Source organism: Euleptes europaea, chromosome 11 (genome assembly GCF_029931775.1).
Source record: "Euleptes europaea isolate rEulEur1 chromosome 11, rEulEur1.hap1, whole genome shotgun sequence".
Classification (NCBI taxonomy): domain Eukaryota; kingdom Metazoa; phylum Chordata; class Lepidosauria; order Squamata; family Sphaerodactylidae; genus Euleptes; species Euleptes europaea.
This window is the reverse complement of record NC_079322.1, coordinates 44057269-44075600: the sequence shown is the minus strand read 5'-3', so window position 1 is coordinate 44075600 and position 18332 is coordinate 44057269. Positions and strand designations below refer to the sequence as shown.

At 41.2% G+C, this 18332-nt stretch overlaps 1 protein-coding gene across 2 annotated transcripts in view; it reads left to right on the top strand.

Moving 5' to 3' along the window:
* Positions 1-9589: 9589 nt before the first annotated feature.
* Positions 9590-18332, top strand: part of ITGB8 (integrin subunit beta 8) — a 31924-nt gene continuing 23181 nt past the window's right edge. Inside the window, exons 1-2 of one of the 2 annotated variants that reach the window (XM_056857483.1) lie at positions 9590-9669; positions 15897-16068. In XM_056857483.1, the coding sequence (XP_056713461.1) occupies positions 15903-16068 (166 nt within the window). In that variant the 5' untranslated portion in view covers positions 9590-9669; positions 15897-15902. Of the gene's footprint in view, positions 9670-15896; positions 16069-18332 lie in introns of those variants that run through there. The other variant, XM_056857482.1, reaches the window with a different exon arrangement.

Below are 18332 nucleotides of genomic sequence, written 5' to 3'. Positions count from 1 at the left end.
TGGGGGTTTTATGCACAGTTTTTAATATTTACAAAGGTTCTGTGATTTAATATAATTTTAGCTTTTGGGGAACTGACCTTGATATTTTTACACAACAAGCTTTTCTCCTTTTTTTAACCTCTTTGGTAACCTGGTTTGTTCTGAGTTGACATTTGTTTTCTCCCCTGCCCCTTCCTTTTTGTCCATTGTTGCAGCACCCAAAGCAGGGCCTAGAAGGTGACTGTCATGGTGGTTCATATGGGAATAGGTGGTCCTCAGGCTATGCTCTGGGCAGTCTATCATGTACAACATTATCCACAGCAGAAAACAATTATCTTCTAAAGACTACTTGTTTTGGTTTTCCTTTGTTTTTTATATGGTCTGTAAAGTCTTAAGGAAACAGAACACTGCAAAAACATTTAGGGCAGTTAGGGAGGGAGAGAAACAAAATGACTTCACTACATCGTGAAGTGATGCTAGTAACCTGTCTTGGTGGATTCATTCCCTCCCCTCAATATTCTGCTTCAGTATTTTCCCTTTTGTTCCTGAACTTTGCCAGTCTTGTCACAACTTCTCACAGCATCTAGTCACTTAAGGTAAAATGCTTCATTATTTCTCTGAGGTATACAAAAGAAGGCCTCCTGTGAAGAAACTATTTTAAGTGGGAAAGAGCAGAGAAGGGTTTGCAAGGAGTTTGTGGATCAAGCATGTGATTCACTTTGGTAAGTTTTAACACAGAAAGGGACCTGCTTATTAATTTTCTCTTTCTTGTGGGCTTCTCTCCCCACTTAAGTGCAATAAAAGCTGCTTTGTATAGAACGCTCTGTATTCAGGCTGCTTGGCTATTGCTTTTCATGAAGCAACAATTCAGCAGGAAGAAAATCTTTCCTTTCCCTTCTTTCTTTCTCATCCTGAACCACCTTGGGTAATCTGCTGGAAGAGATGAGAACTGCAGTCCTAAGTATATCCGCTGAGAAGCAAGTCTCATTGCTATCTGTGGGACTTATTTCTGAGTAAACTGGCAAGGGATCAAGCTGCAAGGCTTTTCCTTTTAAGATAAACCAGACAGAATGAGGAGAAATGTATTTTAGGATTATTAAGTCTCTTCCTCCCCCGGCTGATTACTTGAGTTCTTTAATAAAGAAATTGCACTGGACATATGTAGAATGAATAATGTGGCTGGAATGAAATTTGGGATTATTTAATTGAGCTTGTTTCGAGCTCTGTTGTCTTGTTGCCCTAATCCTCAACTTTTGAACCGTATCACTGATCGTAAATTATAAGTAACAATTGAGTAGTGGCAGCCCTGACCTGGATAGCCCAGGCTAGCCCATCTCATCAGAGCTCAGAAGCTAAGCAGGGTTGACCCTGGCAAGTATTAGGATGGGAGACCTCCAAGGAATAACAGAGTTGTGATGTGGAGGCCGGCAATGGCAAACCACCTCTGAATGTCTCTTGCCTTGAAAACCCCACCAGGGGTTGCCATAAGTTAGATGTGACTTGACAGCAAAAACGAACAAAAAAATGAAATTGATTATCTTTTTAAAATTTGGTAGGGTCTAACTACACATTGAAACGAGCCCCGTGGTGCAGAGCGGTAAGCTGCAGTACTGCAGTCAAAGTTCTGCTCACATCCTGAGTTCGATTTCAACGGCAGTTGTTTTCAGGTAGCCAGCTCAAGGTTGACTCAGCCTTCCATCCTCCCGAGGTCAGTAAAACGTGTACCCAGCTTGCTGGGGGTAAAGTGTAGAATACTGGGGAAGGCAATGGCAAACCACCCCATAAACAAAGTCTGCCTAGTAAACGTCGTGATGTGACATCACCCCACAAATCAGTAATGACCCAGTACTTGCACAAGGGACTACCTCTACCTTTACCTTAAATGCACATTGTGGCTACACTGCATCTCTGAGATTCTTGGTCATGCAAAAGCTATAAAACAGTGGGGGGGTGGTTCAAGGAGAGAAGTGGGTTCTGGGAAGGATCCTGAACCCTTATCCTGCTCATTGCTTTTCTGATAGTCAGGTGTTGAGACTAGGACAAACCTGCTGCTTCCTTGCTTGACAACTATATGGCACCATTTTTATTCTCAGACATGGGGTGCCAGGGTTATTTAGCAACATCGTTGAATTTTGCAATTTCCTGGCTTGGGCTAAGAAATTGGGGATGCATGAAAGCTTTATAAATGGAGTGACATTTTATTAAGTGTATTTAATAATTTTATATATCACATCTCAATTTATAAGTCCCAACGTGGTTTCCAATGATCAGTGAGGACAGATATAGAATATATAATTAAATTAAATGCAGTTAAAAAAATAATGGCACCATAATGCCAAGTTCAGTCCAGTTGTATAAAATAACCAGAAGCAGTACACAAAACAAGGCTTGTGTAAAAAGACAGCAGATGCTGAAGTCGGCAAAAGAGTGCCCAATGAAATACAATAATTAATCATCTAAGAATACCTGTACGCACAGGGAACAAACTGCAAGCCATTCCATTCTTTACAATACTGTTTGGTAAATTTAATAACCTGACTTTGACTCCAGGGATGTTGTCTCTTCTCCAATAAATGAGATGATTTAGTTGTCAGACTGGGCAAAAGCAGCCGCAAGCTGCAATGATCAGGCTGTGTAGCACAAGCCACTACAACATATATAAAGCCACTCAGTATAGTATTATGCTCAAGGCAAACTTTGCCAGGCGATAGTGAAGTTATTTAGTCAGAAGCTTGCCTCTTGTGCAGTCAAGAGGAAATGAGCACTGTAAGTTATCCGGGCTGTGTAACCGTGGTCTTGGTATTTTCTTTCCTGACGTTTCGCCAGCAGCTGTGGCCGGCATCTTCAGAGGAGTAACACTGCAGTGTTACTCCTCTGAAGATGCTGGCCACAGCTGCTGGCGAAACGTCAGGAAAGAAAATACCAAGACCACGGTTACACAGCCCGGATAACCTACAAGAACCAATGAACTCTGACCGTGAAAGCCTTCGACAATATAATGAGCACTGTAAGTTTGCCTGGTGAATTATGCTTGCTGCATATGGATTAAAGGTTTGTGGACTGTCTTCCAAGGCAGTCCTACAAATAACCCAGTGTGGTATAGTGGCTAAGAGTGGTGGTTTGGAGTGGTGGACTCTAATCTGGAGAACCGGGTTTGATTCCCCACTCCTCCACATGAGTGGCGGACGCTCATCGGGTGAACCAGGTTGGTTTCCCCTCTCTTAAACATGAAGCTAGTTGGATGACCTTGGGCCAGTCACAGCTCTCTTAGAGTTCTCTCAGCCCCACCTACCTCACAGGGTGTCTGTTGTGGGGAGGGGAAGGGAAGTTGATTGTAAACTGGTTTGATTCTTCCTTAAGTGGTAGAAAAAGTCAGCATCAGCATCATCATCTAACCCTTAGGTGACCAGGGCATGAATAACTGCTCATTTCCTGTTTTTCAAGGATGGGATGTATCTTTCTGGCAAACCACCCAAAGCTGATTAAAAATGCCAAGATGAAATTTGGAGAGCCGTCTGTGGATGTAAATTTAGCAGCACACAAGACAGAAACTTGCTCCTTAAAGGGTTTACAATCTCATCTGGAGTAGGCCAGATCCCTAATCTTTGATCAGAACTATTACTGAACAGTAGAAACTGTCCTATGTAAACATCACTCTAATCTGGATAGTGTCTGCACAATGAGGAAGGGGTGCTATGAAGGTGAGGGTGGGATTCACTGGAGTTGGGAACTAATCCTCCCCAAGGGGCTAAGAGAGAGGACCTGGATTCTCTTCCACAAGAGTTTGTGGAGAGCTCCCCTGGAGTAAGGGAGCCTTGGCAGCTGCTGAGTAATGCAGGCACTTGGAGTCGGACCTCTTTGAGCAGTTCTTGTCTGCTTTAAGATTCTGCATATTCCTGGGCATTGTTCATGTTCACCAAGCTGTTTTTTATGCACATGTGCAGAATTACATCCAGAGGAGAACCTATTATTGAAGAGCTAATCAAATTGGGGGGAAGGGGTGAAATACTTCTCTGCTTTTAGTCCGTGCCTGTCTTGTGCAAGTTCCTCAAGCCCATGTGTTGAATCAAACAGGAGGCCAGCATGCTTCCTATTTCTGCCTACAGTCTAGGGTTTACTTTGAACTTCAAAGAGAGCAACATTAGGCCTACTGATGATCCCTCTGTTCATAGCTGCTCCCTCACACCAGACGTTGTTGTGCCTTTGGCTTTTCACATATTCTGTAGAATGCTTTTTTCTTTCTGAAACAATTTAGACTTTCTGCTCCAAGTGACTGATAATTTATTTTCTAAATTTTTGTCTAAAAACTGCTCTAAATAACTGGAGACTGGTCTCCCTTTTCTTTCCTTTGTTTAATTTTGTCTAATTGGTAATGCAGGTAGAGTATAATTCCCAGGAAGTACATTTTGCAAGTCTGCAAAGTGCCTTTTTCTTGCAGTAAATGTTAAGGTTGACCATACTTTATGTTCACTTGTTGGGCTAGTAACCATTGCATATTTTTCTTAAAACACACATTAACTATGGCAGGGAATTCTGAAGGATAGAAGTCCACCAAGTGATGGGAATTACGTGCATTTCCCTTTTCTGGATACAGATATTTCTAAAAAAAAGGGGGGGGGAATCTGTGGCGATTCCTGAAATGCCTCAGTTACCTCAATTGCCCAATAAAGTAATTCTGGAGAGGTTATCAGGATCAATCAGTTCTTTTATTGGCCAATAAAAGAGCAGCGCGTGTGGAAAATGCCCTTAAAGCGTCAGAGCATTCCCCACCCAGAACAAAGAAAGACATCGTGCTTTATACAGTTTAGCATAGGGGGCAGTAATCAGAATTACGCAGAATATTACAGCCAATACACATTAGATTCGTGTGTGTGTGTGTGTGTGTGTGTGTGTGTGTGTGTGTGTATACAACCATTAGCATATCCAATTAGAGTGGTCTTTAAGGCGTTCACTTAGGTGGCTATATGATCTCTTAATGAAGAAACGAAACTTAACATTCTTATCTGACACTTCTGGTGTCTTCGATCATTGGCGTAGGCCTTGTTACGGCGGCTAGTGGTACCAGCCGAACAAGGATGATCTCACTGGCACCTGATTAGAAGTGGCTGCCAGCTTATGCCCACCCAGTGATCACACACTAGTGAATCTGAACCAAAGATTAATTCTTTACCCCTTATACATGGGCAGTGCCTTTACATATGTGTGAAGAATATATGCTCTTATACCTGAGCATAGCACCTCATAAACCTATGAGTATACATACATGTGAAAGAATATGTTTTCCTATAAATGAAGTTTATAGGCACTTCATTCCCAAGACTCCTCCCTGCCATCACCACATCTACCTTCAGGTGGGGCCTGCAGATCTCCTGGAAAAAAATCTCCAGACTACAGGCATCAGTTCCCCTGGAGAAAGCAGCTGCTGTGGCGGGTGAACTCTATGGCATTATACCTCACCCCCAAATTTCCAGGGATTTTCCAAACCAGAGTTGGCAATCCTAGCCAATGGTGGAAGGATTCCTGGGAGCTGGCTGGTACATAGTTTTATATGCAGGTGGCCCTCATTTATTTTGTTGGGAGTTTTGCAAGTGTAACAGTACAGGTCTGCATGCCATTATTGAAGAGTGCGGCCTTCAACCAGCTGGTTCACCTGTGCGTATGCATGAACTGACTTAGCTGCAAAAATAATGTATTTCTAGCACTGATGTCAGGAAGAAGAGTTGGTTTTTATACGCCAACTTTCTGTACAACTTAAGGAAGAATCAAACCGGCTTACAATCACCTTCCCTTCTCCTGTGTCTAGCCCAAGGTCACCCAGCTGACTTCATGTGAAGGAGTGGGGAAACAAATCCAGTTCACCAGATTAGCATCTGCTGCTCATCTGGAGGATGCACAGGGGACCTTTACCTTTTTATGCAAATGAGCATTTAGGCATGACTTGATTATAACTTTCGGCATATCTTCAGAGCGGCTGTTAAGTAGTAAACTGTATTTTTATATGCCGACTTTCTCTACCTTTTAAGGAGAATCAAATCTGCTTACAATCACCTTCTTCCCCTCCCCACAACAGACACCCTGTGAGGTAGGTGGGGCTGAGAGAGCTGTAAGACAGCTGTGACTAGCCCAAGGTCACCTAGTTGGCTTCATGTGTAGGAGTGGGGAAACCAACCCAGTTCACTCGATTAGCATCCACCGCTCATGTGGTGGAGTGGGGAATCAAACCTGGTTCTCCAGATTAGAGTCCACCACTCCTAACCACCACTCTTAACGACTACACCATGCTGGAGTATGAAGTGGTGCAGTTGACTTTGCTTCTCATTCTTCTGCTTGTCTAGACCATGAGTAGACCTAGGCCTGCAGAGAATGTGAGGCATGCAGTCTTACTCTGTTCTTCTGTTTGGTCTTATCCTAGGGCCTGTTCCCTTTTCGTTCTTGCAAGACCTGGTTCCATTAAACCTTAATTGCAGTACTGAACTATAATCTCCAACATGATACACAATTGGGCATGATCTAACGAGCTACACTTAACTTTTATTATGTATATGTGCCTGCACAATTGTGTTTTTTCACTGAGCCAAAATGTGGCCAGACTTGTTTTAAAATACCTTTTGGCATATGTCAGTTATTTAACTAAAGCCAGTAGAAACCTGCCTCTTGATTTTTGGCAAGGAATTGTGCAGTTTTGTCTGGGTTCTTTTGGTAAAATGGCGAGAAAAGTCTCTGTTTTGCACAGCGCCAGCTCATAAAAATATTTCTAGCTTTAGTGCAAGTTTTTTTTCTTTAAAAAATAGCTAATTTAATAGTGCCTTGGTTCTAATTTATGTTTTTTAAAAATAGACTGGCAGCTGAAGAAGAAATACTTTATGAATGAATGCATGTCTGTAATGTTACCTCTATAAGAATCTATTGGAACAAATTATTAACCTAAGAAATTCCGAATCTCATTTTGCAAGTAATGAGAGAGCCCACCTTATTCATTTATTTCCTTTTAAGTTTCCAGTTTGCATTGGGCTTATAATATGTGCCGTTTAATACAAAGGCTTTCTATAAGGAGTGTTTTACATACCGTCCCTGTTGTGTGATCCCACTGATGATATTGTAGCTACTGTAGTGTAGTCAATGTGTTACTATATTGTTATTTGTCAGGATCTGATTTATTGACAAGGAAGATGACAAATTTGCACATAAATGCCTGGGCTCCTTCAAGTCTATGTGGTCCTTGCCACCGCTCAGACATTCACACATGCAAAAGAGACAAATCATGTTTCCTTTTATTAATATGTCTTTGACTACTACAACAGTAAAAGTTAGCCACTTTGCTTTTATCGAGCCAACTTGTAATTTTTTTTGTTGTGAAGAAATTCCTAATGCTTACTGTTTCCTGCTTGTAGATTCCTGCTTGTATATGATGAAGGGAGCTTGGACCCTTGAATGCTTATACCTCCAAAATTGTGTTGGTCTTTAAAGTGCTACTGGACTCGAATCTAGCTCCTCTACTGCCGTCCAACAGGCTACCCTCTGAAACGAATGTGCTAATTTTCTGTATGAGTGGAGGTTTTTTTATGTGATGGGCTTTCCCCAAAAATTTTTCCTACCATCAAGTCACAGCTGTCTTGCGGTGACCCTGTAGGGTTTTCAAGACAAGAGACATTCAGAGGTGGTTTACCATTGCCTGCCTCCGCTCTGATGTAAATTCCAGCTGGAAGTCTTCCATGCAACTATGCTGTTCATGTAATTCATCCTCAGTGTGTGGTTTTCATTCAGAGTCTTTTGAGAGGGGTTGTGTGGGGACTTTTGTTACCTACAAATATTTTGGAAGAATCTTATTCCGACTTCCCTCCAAAGAAGTCAGGGCCATCATACATAGTTGTGTCATCCATTTTAACCTCCTTACAACAACCTTGTGAGGTAGGTTAGACTGAAAGGGTGTGACCAACCATAACATTATGCCTCAGATTATGCATTCTGCTTGGGCATTGGAACTAGGGTGCTAAGCTCCAGGTGGGGCCTGGAGATCTTCCGGTACTACAGTTGATCTCCAGACTGCAAAGACCAGTTTCCCTAGATAAAATGGCTGCTTTGGAGGGTAGATGCTATGGCATCATCCTCGTCTTCAGTCCCTTCCTTCCCCAAACCCCATCCTCCCCAATCTCTACCCCTAAAATTTTCAGGTATTTCCCAACTCAGAGCTGTCAACCCTAATTGGAACCCAGGTCTCCTTGTTCCCATTCGGACCCTTTAACCATTATATCATAGGGGGCTCTAAGAATGTTCTTACTCTGACTTGGCTTGCATACCTTTCCTGTTCTGTCTTAATGAAGTACAGTTTACCTTTTAACTGAAGCAAAAGAGGCATTCAGCACTTTGGCCTAGTTTCTCTCATTTCAGTGTTAGCTCTTTGCAGTTAAAAAGCCGGACTGTGCTTTCCGGTGTGGGCCAATCAGTCCCAAAAGCTGAGGACCTTTCCTCTGTGCAGGACCTGGAGTGGTTGGCCCTTCACGTTCCGGCATTCCAGTTTTGTGGCTTTATGGATAAAGAGACAGCAAATGTTTCATTGTTTGCCACATTGGATGTGCTTGAGAACTAACAGAACAAAGAACCACAGATTGCATTTCAAGGGCAGTCTTCCAAAGCTCTCTGTCAAAGAGTTGAAAATAGCAGATGGCACACTGCCCTTTTAAAAATACAAACATGCAACAAGGCATCAAGCTTAAAAGGGATGTGAATATTCCTGAGGATAGTAGTCACAGTAGGTAGCTGCTGCAGCTTGTGGGCAAATCATTGCAGTTTATGAACCTGAGAAATAAAAGACCTCACTGGCAGTCATTTGCGCCAGATGATGCAGGGAAACTAGTAATAAAGAACTGAATTTCTGCCCCCTGCATGCAAGAAAGAAAGAAAGGTAGTTTATTTTAAAATAATGAAAATGAACCAAAGCTAGAACTAATACCAATGAAATCTCAGTGGTGGCAGATATAGCAGGCAGTGTACCCAAGACTGCCAGTGGGATTTTATAGATCTACTGGGCTATGTTTTGGTATGAATACTTGGGAGAACAGCAAAATAAAGCCAAAAGCATGAAAAGGATTGGGGGGGGGGTATTATAATGCATGTATGCAAATAGGTCAGGGCTTGGACAAATAAGCCCTCTTTTCTCACAAACACAAACACTGCTGGCAGTACAGACACCTCTGGCCTTTCTTTGCTAGTTTGTTCTTTTTCTTGAAAGGAACAAAGCTTGAACTCCAAAATGGAGGTTGCCAGGCAGACACAGGCCAACCATGAGCTATACCCCACTCTGAGTTCTTTACACCTCCCCTCCACCACCACCACCATTTGCCTGGCTCCACTGTTTCCAGTTCGTGTAGCACTTGGAATGATTGCACTATAAACCAGATAAAGATATGGCTTTATTTTGATTCTCCACAAAGTGCCACTAATCTTGTGTTTTGTCTCCTGCAGACATTTTTCTTGCTGTCCTGCTCTGATTCATAAATGTCATTTGTGTAAAATGTTTGTGTTTTTCTTAAAACTCCAAATTTAAAACGTAGATATACACCAGGCATTTTAGCAAAGTACTGAATGGCTTTATATTTTATTACAGCAGAAAACAGATGCACCATCTCAAATGCAGCAACATGTACCAAGTGCCTTGCTGTGGGCCCAGAATGTGGATGGTGTACTCAAGAGGTAAGCGGTTTCTCTGTATTAGGCGTCATGGCTCAGAGTTACTGATTTCAGTGTTTCTAGCCCATGAGCTATCCAAACAAGAAAACTTCCTTATCAAAAGGGGAAATCAATTGCTAGGGAAAAGACCATTAACTTTTAAAAAATAACTTTTAAATTCTCATGGTTTCCATCTGCTTTTTAATTGCATTGGTAGACAAAAATAATAATTGGATACTAAAAGAATATATGGCCTCATGCAGAGACAATCCTTTCTCCCGCTCCGACAAGGATATATGTTTCATGAAAAAGGAAGAATGTACAGTTTGTTGGTTCTTGTAGGTTATCTGGGCTGTGTAACCGTGGTCTTGGTATTTTCTTTCCTGACGTTTCGCCAGCAGCTGTGGCAGGCATCTTCAGAGGAGTAACACTGAACGACAGTGTCTCTCAGTGTCAAGTATGTAGGAAGAGTAATATATAGTCAGAAAGGGGTTGAGTTTGAGCTGAATCATTGTCCTGCAAAAAGTATCAAAGGTAATGTGCTAATCATTGTCCTGTAAGTATCAAGATAATGTGCTAATGAGGGTGTGGTATGTTAATATGGAACCATTGTATCCTGAAGTGATCTGTTAATATGTGGAACCCAAAGCTAATCTGCATGGCTATTGTGGACTGTAGTCTTTGTTAGTCTGGAGGTTTTCAGGACAGGAAGCCAAGTCTTATTCATTCTTAAACTCTCGTCTTTTCTGTTAAAGTTGTTCTGATGTTTATGAATTTCAATGGCTTCTCTGTTCAATCTGACAAAATAGTTGGTAGAATTGTCCAGTCTTTCAGTGTCTTGGAATAAGACCCTGTGTCCTGTTTGTGTCAGTCCATGTTCAGCCACTGCTGATTTCTCAGGTTGGCCAAGTCTGCAGTATCTTTCATGTTCTTTTATCCTTGTTTGTATGCTGCGTTTTGTTGTCCCGATGTAAACTTCTCCACAGCTGCAAGGCATACGATATACTCCTGCAGAGGTGAGGGGGTCTCTTTTGTTGATCGTAGCATCTGTTGTATTTTCTTGGTGGGTTTAAACACTGTTTGTAGGTTATGTTTTTTGAAAGGTTTCTCCATCCTATCAGTGACTCCTTTAATAAATTGCAAGAATACCTTTTCTATGGGAGACTGTTTTTCCTGAGTTTTCTGTTTTTTGTTTGGTTTAATGGCCCTTCAGATTTCATTCTTGGAATAGGCGTTTGCTAGCATGATTTAGATGATTAGTTTCTTCCTTGAGAAACTGTGGTTCACAGATCCGTCTTGCACGGTCCATTAATGTTTTGATTATTTCTCTTTTCTGTCGGGGGTGGTGGTTGGAGTTTTTGTGTAAGTAGCGATCTGTGTGAGTTGGTTTCCGGTAGACCTTGTGACCTAACTGAAAGTACAGTTTGCACCAATTTACCTTTTGAAAGCACAATTGTACAGGCTCATTGCAAGCATTCATGGAAAACTGAGTTTTCCCATGACTCTTTGGAGAGGAAGCGGCCGTTACAGACTGTGAAAAGGAAGTCTTCTTAAAATTCTCCTGGGTTTTTTTTTGAGGTAGAGTCACCAAATTTGCAGCGTAGCTTCAAGGGACTCTCCTTGCAGTAACCACAACGTTTGGTAAAATTTGGGACAGGGGGTCCAATTTTATGGGGTCTGAAAGGGGTCACCCCCTCCTCCATAGAGAAGTATGGTAAAGTTTACAATGCTTCTCTATAGAGGAGATGGGGTGACCCCCTCCGGACCCCATAAATCAGACCCCCTGACCCAATATTCACCAAACCTCAGGGTTCATGCAAGGAGAGTCCATTGAAGCTACCCTGAAAATTTGGGGGCTCTACTTCCAAAAATGCCTCCCCCAAAGCTCATTAAATAAGTTCCTATAGGGAAAATCCTGGGGAAAATGAAACAACTTTCTTCCTATCAGCTTTCTTCATTGTCCAACTTTCACATCCATGCATAGTAATAGGGAATACTGTGGTATGAATTATCTTGATCTTGTTCATCAGCAACCAGGACTGCCAATTTTTAATCTGGTCACTCTAGTCTAGATGCTCCTTTAATACCAATTTGATCTGCAGCAAATATCAGGTGATATTATGAAACTCCATTCAATGAAAAGCTTCAGCTGCCTGTTTCTACACATTTTCTGCCAGTAATATGGTATCATCTGCATTTCTCAAATTGTTAATGTTCCTTCTGCCAATTTTCACTCCACTTTATCTAATCCAGTTTTCCGCATATAGATTGAAGAGATAGGGAGATAAAATACATCCTTATCTGACACCTTTGCCAATTGGAAACCATTCTGTTTCTCCATATTCTGTCCTAGCTCTAATCTCTTGATCAGAGTACAGGTTGTACCTCAAAACAATCAGATGTTGTGGCACACCCATTTCTTAAAAAAAACCATAACTTTTAAGTGAGAGTCTTTTACTGTTATTTATTAAACACAAGCTGCTTTTCTTCTGAAATTCTCTCATATGCTCCAGTAAATTTGCGATATGATCTCTAGTGCCTCTTCCTTTTCTGAATCCAGCTTGAACATCAGGCATTTCTCATTCCATATATGGTAACAATCTTTGTTCTAAGATTACTGTACTTGAATGAGAAATTAATGTGATGGTCCAATAGTTGCTGCAGTCTTTACTATAACCACACAGAAAATATTTCTCAAGATGTAAGCCCAGAAAGAACTGTTGGAAGCTGACTGTTCACTTTGTCCTTTGAAATGTAACTTCAGGCCCTATACTTTTAAATGTTGCCTCAGACCATCATCTACTGAACATAAATGTCATGGTTCTTGTAGGTTATCCGGGCTGTGTAACCGTGGTCTTGGAATTTTCTTTCCTGACGTTTCGCCAGCAACTGTGGCCGGCATCTTCAGAGGAGTAACATTGAAGGACAGTGTCTCTCAGTGTCAAGGGTGTAGGAAGAGTAATATATAGTCAGAAAGGGGTTGGGTTTGAGCTGAGTATTGTCCAGCAAAAGAATTGTCCTGTAAGTATCAAGATAATGTGCTAATGAGGGTATGGTATGTTAATATGGAACCATTGTATCCTGAAGTGATCTGTTAATGTGTGTAATCCAAAGCTAATCTGTATGGCTATTGTTGAATGTTGTCTTTGTCTGGAGGTTTTTCAGGGCAGGAAGCCAAGCCTTATTCATTCTTAAACTCTCCTCTTTTCTGTTGAAGTTGTGCTGATGTTTATGAATTTCAATGGCTTCTCTGTGCAATCTGACAAAATAGTTGGTAGAATTGTCCAGTCTTTCAGTGTCTTGGAATAAGACCCTGTGTCCTGTTTGTGTCAGTCCATGTTCAGCCACTGCTGATTTCTCAGGCTGGCCAAGTCTGCAGTATCTTTCATGTTCTTTTATCCTTGTTTGTATGCTGCGTTTTGTGGTCCCGATGTAAACTTCTCCACAGCTGCAAGGTATACGATATACTCCTGCAGAGGTGAGGGGGTCTCTTTTGTCTTTTGCTGATCGTAGCATTTGTTGTATTTTCTTGGTGGGTTTAAACACTGTTTGTAGGTTATGTTTTTTCAAAAGTTTCTCCATCCTATCAGTGACTCCTTTAATAAATGGCAAGAATACCTTTCCTATGGGAGACTGTTTTTCTTGAGTTTTCTGATTTTTGTTTGGTTTAATGGCCCTTCTGATTTCATTCTTGGAGTAGCCGTTTGCTAGCAGTGCGTGATTTAGATGATTAGTTTCTTCCTTGAGAAACTGTGGTTCACAGATCCGTCTTGCACGGTCCATTAATGTTTTGATTATTCCAATATAACACGCAAGGAGAGAAACGCCATCAAGACCCTCAATGCAGATCCAGAAATCATCATTCTACCAGCTGACAAAGGCAATGCCACAGTGATCATGAAAACAGAAGAATACAAAAAGAAGATTGAGGAACTTCTGGACCCTGCCACATACAAAAAACTAAAACGAGATCCAACTTGCAAAATTACCAGGAAAACTAGCATTCTGATCAAGAATTCCACTCTTCATCCCGACACACACAGAAAACTATGCAAGACTGAAGCACAACCACCACGATTATATGGACTACCTAAAATTCATAAGGATTCTGTTCCACTCCGACCCATCGTGAGTGCCATTGGTTCCCCAACATATGAATTAGCTAAATATTTGACCACCCTCCTACAGAACCACATTGGAAAAACCACTTCTTACATCAAAGATTCAATTCACTTCATCAACAAAATCAGTCCGTTAAGACTCAATCCAAAGGATATATTAATCAGTTTTGATGTTGTATCCCTCTTTACCAAGGTTCCAGTAAAAGACACAATCTCATTGATTAACCAGATTTTTCCAGAAGATATAACAGCCTTATTTCACCATTGTTTGACAACAAGTTATTTCCTATGGGATCAAGAATTTTATGAACAGATTGATGGAGCAGCTATGGGAAGTCCACTCAGTCCAGTAATAGCAAACTTTTACATGGAATATTTTGAAAAGACAGCATTAGAATCAGCACCTTACAAACCTACAGTCTGGTTCAGGTTCGTAGATGATACATTTACCATTTGGAGCCATGGTGAAGAAAAATTAATGGACTTTCTAAACCATCTTAATAATATCCATCCAAACATTCAGTTTACCATGGAAAAGGAAATTGAGGGTAAACTCCCATTTCTTGATACCCTTGTCATCCGTAAAACAAACCTTCAGTTAGGTCACAAGGTCTACCGGAAACCAACTCACACAGATCGCTACTTACACAAAAACTCCAACCACCACCGCCGACAGAAAAGAGGAATAATCAAAACATTAATGGACCGTGCAAGACGGATCTGTGAACCACAGTTTCTCAAGGAAGAAACTAATCATCTAAATCACGCACTGCTAACAAACGGCTACTCCAAGAATGAAATCAGAAGGGCCATTAAACCAAACAAAAATCAGAAAACTCAAGAAAAACAGTCTCCCATAGGAAAGGTATTCTTGCCATTTATTAAAGGAGTCACTGATAGGATGGAGAAACTTTTGAAAAAACAACCTACAAACAGTGTTTAAACCCACCAAGAAAATACAACAAATGCTACGATCAGCAAAAGACAAAAGAGACCCCCTCACCTCTGCAGGAGTATATCGTATACCTTGCAGCTGTGGAGAAGTTTACATCGGGACCACAAAACGCAGCATACAAACAAGGATAAAAGAACATGAAAGATACTGCAGACTTGGCCAGCCTGAGAAATCAGCAGTGGCTGAACATGGACTGACACAAACAGGACACAGGGTCTTATTCCAAGACACTGAAAGACTGGACAATTCTACCAACTATTTTGTCAGATTGCACAGAGAAGCCATTGAAATTCATAAACATCAGCACAACTTCAACAGAAAAGAGGAGAGTTTAAGAATGAATAAGGCTTGGCTTCCTGCCCTGAAAAACCTCCAGACAAAGACAACATTCAACAATAGCCATACAGATTAGCTTTGGATTACACACATTAACAGATCACTTCAGGATACAATGGTTCCATATTAACATACCATACCCTCATTAGCACATTATCTTGATACTTACAGGACAATACTTTTGCAGGACAATACTCAGCTCAAACCCAACCCCTTTCTGACTATATATTACTCTTCCTACACCCTTGACACTGAGAGACACTGTCCTTCAGTGTTACTCCTCTGAAGATGCCGGCCACAGTTGCTGGCGAAACGTCAGGAAAGAAAATTCCAAGACCACGGTTACACAGCCCGGATAACCTACAAGAACCAATGAACTCTGACCGTGAAAGCCTTCGACAATATTTATAAATGTCATGAATTAAGTCTACTATACCTTTTAGTTTAGGGCATACTCCTGTTGAAGTCAATGGCAAAGCTTCACTTTCTTTCAAGAGATGGAAGCTCCTACATTAATTGTAGCATAAATCCCTAAAGAGAAATGTGATATGTAATGTCCTATATATCAAATTAAACAGAAGTTATTAAAATTGTGCAAAAAGGTCAATCACTTCAAAAATCAATGAACCTCCTTTAAAAAGTATTAGAACAATTGGCGTCAATTTTAAATGGTTTCTTGTGATTGTACTAAACATATTTTTGAAAAATTTGTGTGATTATACTGGTTATGTACCATTGTTTGCAATTCATTTTGGTTATGTAGCTGTGCTTGAAGACACTACAGAACATTTTCTTTAGAGCTCTATTTTATTATATTTTCCCTACCTCTCTTAAAACAGGATTTCATGGCTGGAGCAAAGCAGAAGGAACGGTGTGACATAATTTCACATTTAATTGCCAAAGGATGCAGACCAAACTTCATAGAAAATCCCAAAGTTGGTGTAATGGTTTCCAACAATGAAGTTAATATACAGGTGACACCAGGAGAGATTTCAATCCAACTACATCCAGGTTCGCTTATCAAAAAGAAAACACTGTTCAGAAGTTGTGTGTGTGTGTAATCTGCTGATAGTAGGGAGTAGATCTCCTCCCTTTGTCCATCCCATTCTCTCCCCATCCAGTGGTGGAGTTTTGGCTGCATATAGATAAAGCAGGAGAAGCGAGGCCAGGTAGTCTGCTGGCTGTTTCTCCCATGAAAGAATGAGGGGATGGCAACAGTGGGTGAGGACATGCTCCCGCCATCATTGTTTCCCCCATCGCGTTGTGCTATGAGGTGACTTTGAGGGAAGCAGCCAGTGATCCATCATATGGTTGAGTTGGGCCAAGGTGGGACCCAGAGTAAAATTTGTCTTGGGACTCATGGTGGCTCTGAGCAGCCGTAGCAAGAGTGAGACTATGTCATGACTTCATAGACCTACATAACAATAAGTTCTCTTATAAGATAACAAAATATAAATGCTGTTTGGTTTCCTTGACAAAGACCAGGCATATTGATATTGTTAGTATCACAAACTCAGCTAGGAAAATAATGGAGCTTCCTTATGTATAATAGTTCAGTTGATTGTCGGATAATTACAAGGTGAGTGTGTTTGTGCAGAATTGCTCTGGTACTCTTCTGAGAGCCAACATGTATGGCAGGACTGTCCGTAGCAGGTATCAGTACCTTTCTTCTCCCTCCTTCCACTTGAGGAAGTTCCATGCTGTTTATGACCTGGTCCTCTGAACTGTAGCAAAACCACTTTGTTTTGTTGCTCATTGGAATGCTTGCAGCATTGAGAAAAACAGCTGCTTCTGTTTATGGGTGATGACCTGTTTGTCACAGGAAAGAAAAAAAGCAGGGTGGTTGTGTTTGGCCCAAAGTCTATGAGAGCAAACTCCTAGTTGTCCCACATTATTGCAGCATCTGTTGTATCCACAAATGTCCCAGCGGGCTTTCACTGTAAAGAGTAGCCTGATGAACTTGACTTCTCTGAATATATACGGATTCCCTCAGTTCAATTCATTGTGGGACTTGGATTTGTTCAGCCTCAGCTCACACCCGCTACTTCCTGTCCGCTTCTCTCAGAGGCTCTTTGTTCCCTGGGCTGTGTCTTTTGTTGGATTCCTGACTGAGTAGAAATTTAAATCAATGAAGGGGCTTTCTTGGTAAGGGGGGGAAAGACTATTGAAGTGGGGCATGACAGGTTTATAAAATTATGTACGGCATGAAAAAGTAGGTAGTTTTTAAATTATTATTATTAGTCTTGTATCCCACCCATCTTATATCCTACCCTCTGCCCAGCCGAAGCTGGACAAAGAGTGGCTAACATCAGATAAAAGTGGCGTAAAACACAATAAAAACAAAACAATGTCTAAATTAAAAGGAGATGGTGCACAGGGTCCAAGGCCAGCCCGGTAAGCTGTCAGGGTCCCCAATTCTAGATCTAATAAAGAACAGCAAGGGGAATAGGGAGGGAGGCCAGCTATGTTGGAAAACCATTGCTGCCCTCCACCATAGGCCTGGCAGAACATCTCAGTCTTACAGGCCCTGCGGAATCGCCTCTTCCCATAATGCTTGGGATCATCCAATGACATTAATAGGAAATAATTTTTGGAAAGAACAAAGGCAGCAGATTTTCACACAATGCATAATTAATTTATGAATTCCACTACGATAAGACTTGATGATGGCTGCTTTCTTACATGGTTTTAAAGGGGAACTAAACATATTAGTGGAGGATAGGTCTCGCAACTACTACAGGCAGTGATAGCAAGTTCAGAGGCAGAATTGGTCTGAATTCTCATTGCTTGGGGACCACATTCTTCCCATGGGCACAGTGGGAAACAGGATGCTCAACTAGATGGACCCTTTGTCTGACCCTTAGCCTTTTCTTATTTCTGCACACACACATCCTAACTGTTCACTTTGAACTACTCACAAAATCTTTTTATATAACCAAATACCTGATTTTTCATCAGGTGGATCTAAATTACTGGGGGCAGGATAATCTGCATTTTCTGTTTCTATTTTTGGAGGGTATTAGTTTGCTGAACTCTTTTTAAAGAGCATGAAAGTTGCCCTGATGGCTGCTGGAAGATAGCGTTATTCCTGGTTGTAACCCAATATAGAGTATAACACTATATGTCCTAGATAGCGCACTCTCAGAAACTCTAAGCTAGCTACCTACATACTTTCCAAAAAATATTCCCACTTCTTCCACTGTAATTTGAGGCATATGGAATATGGAAATTAGAAGGACATGTACCGTTATTAGTAGAAAAGGGCAAGAGTCCAG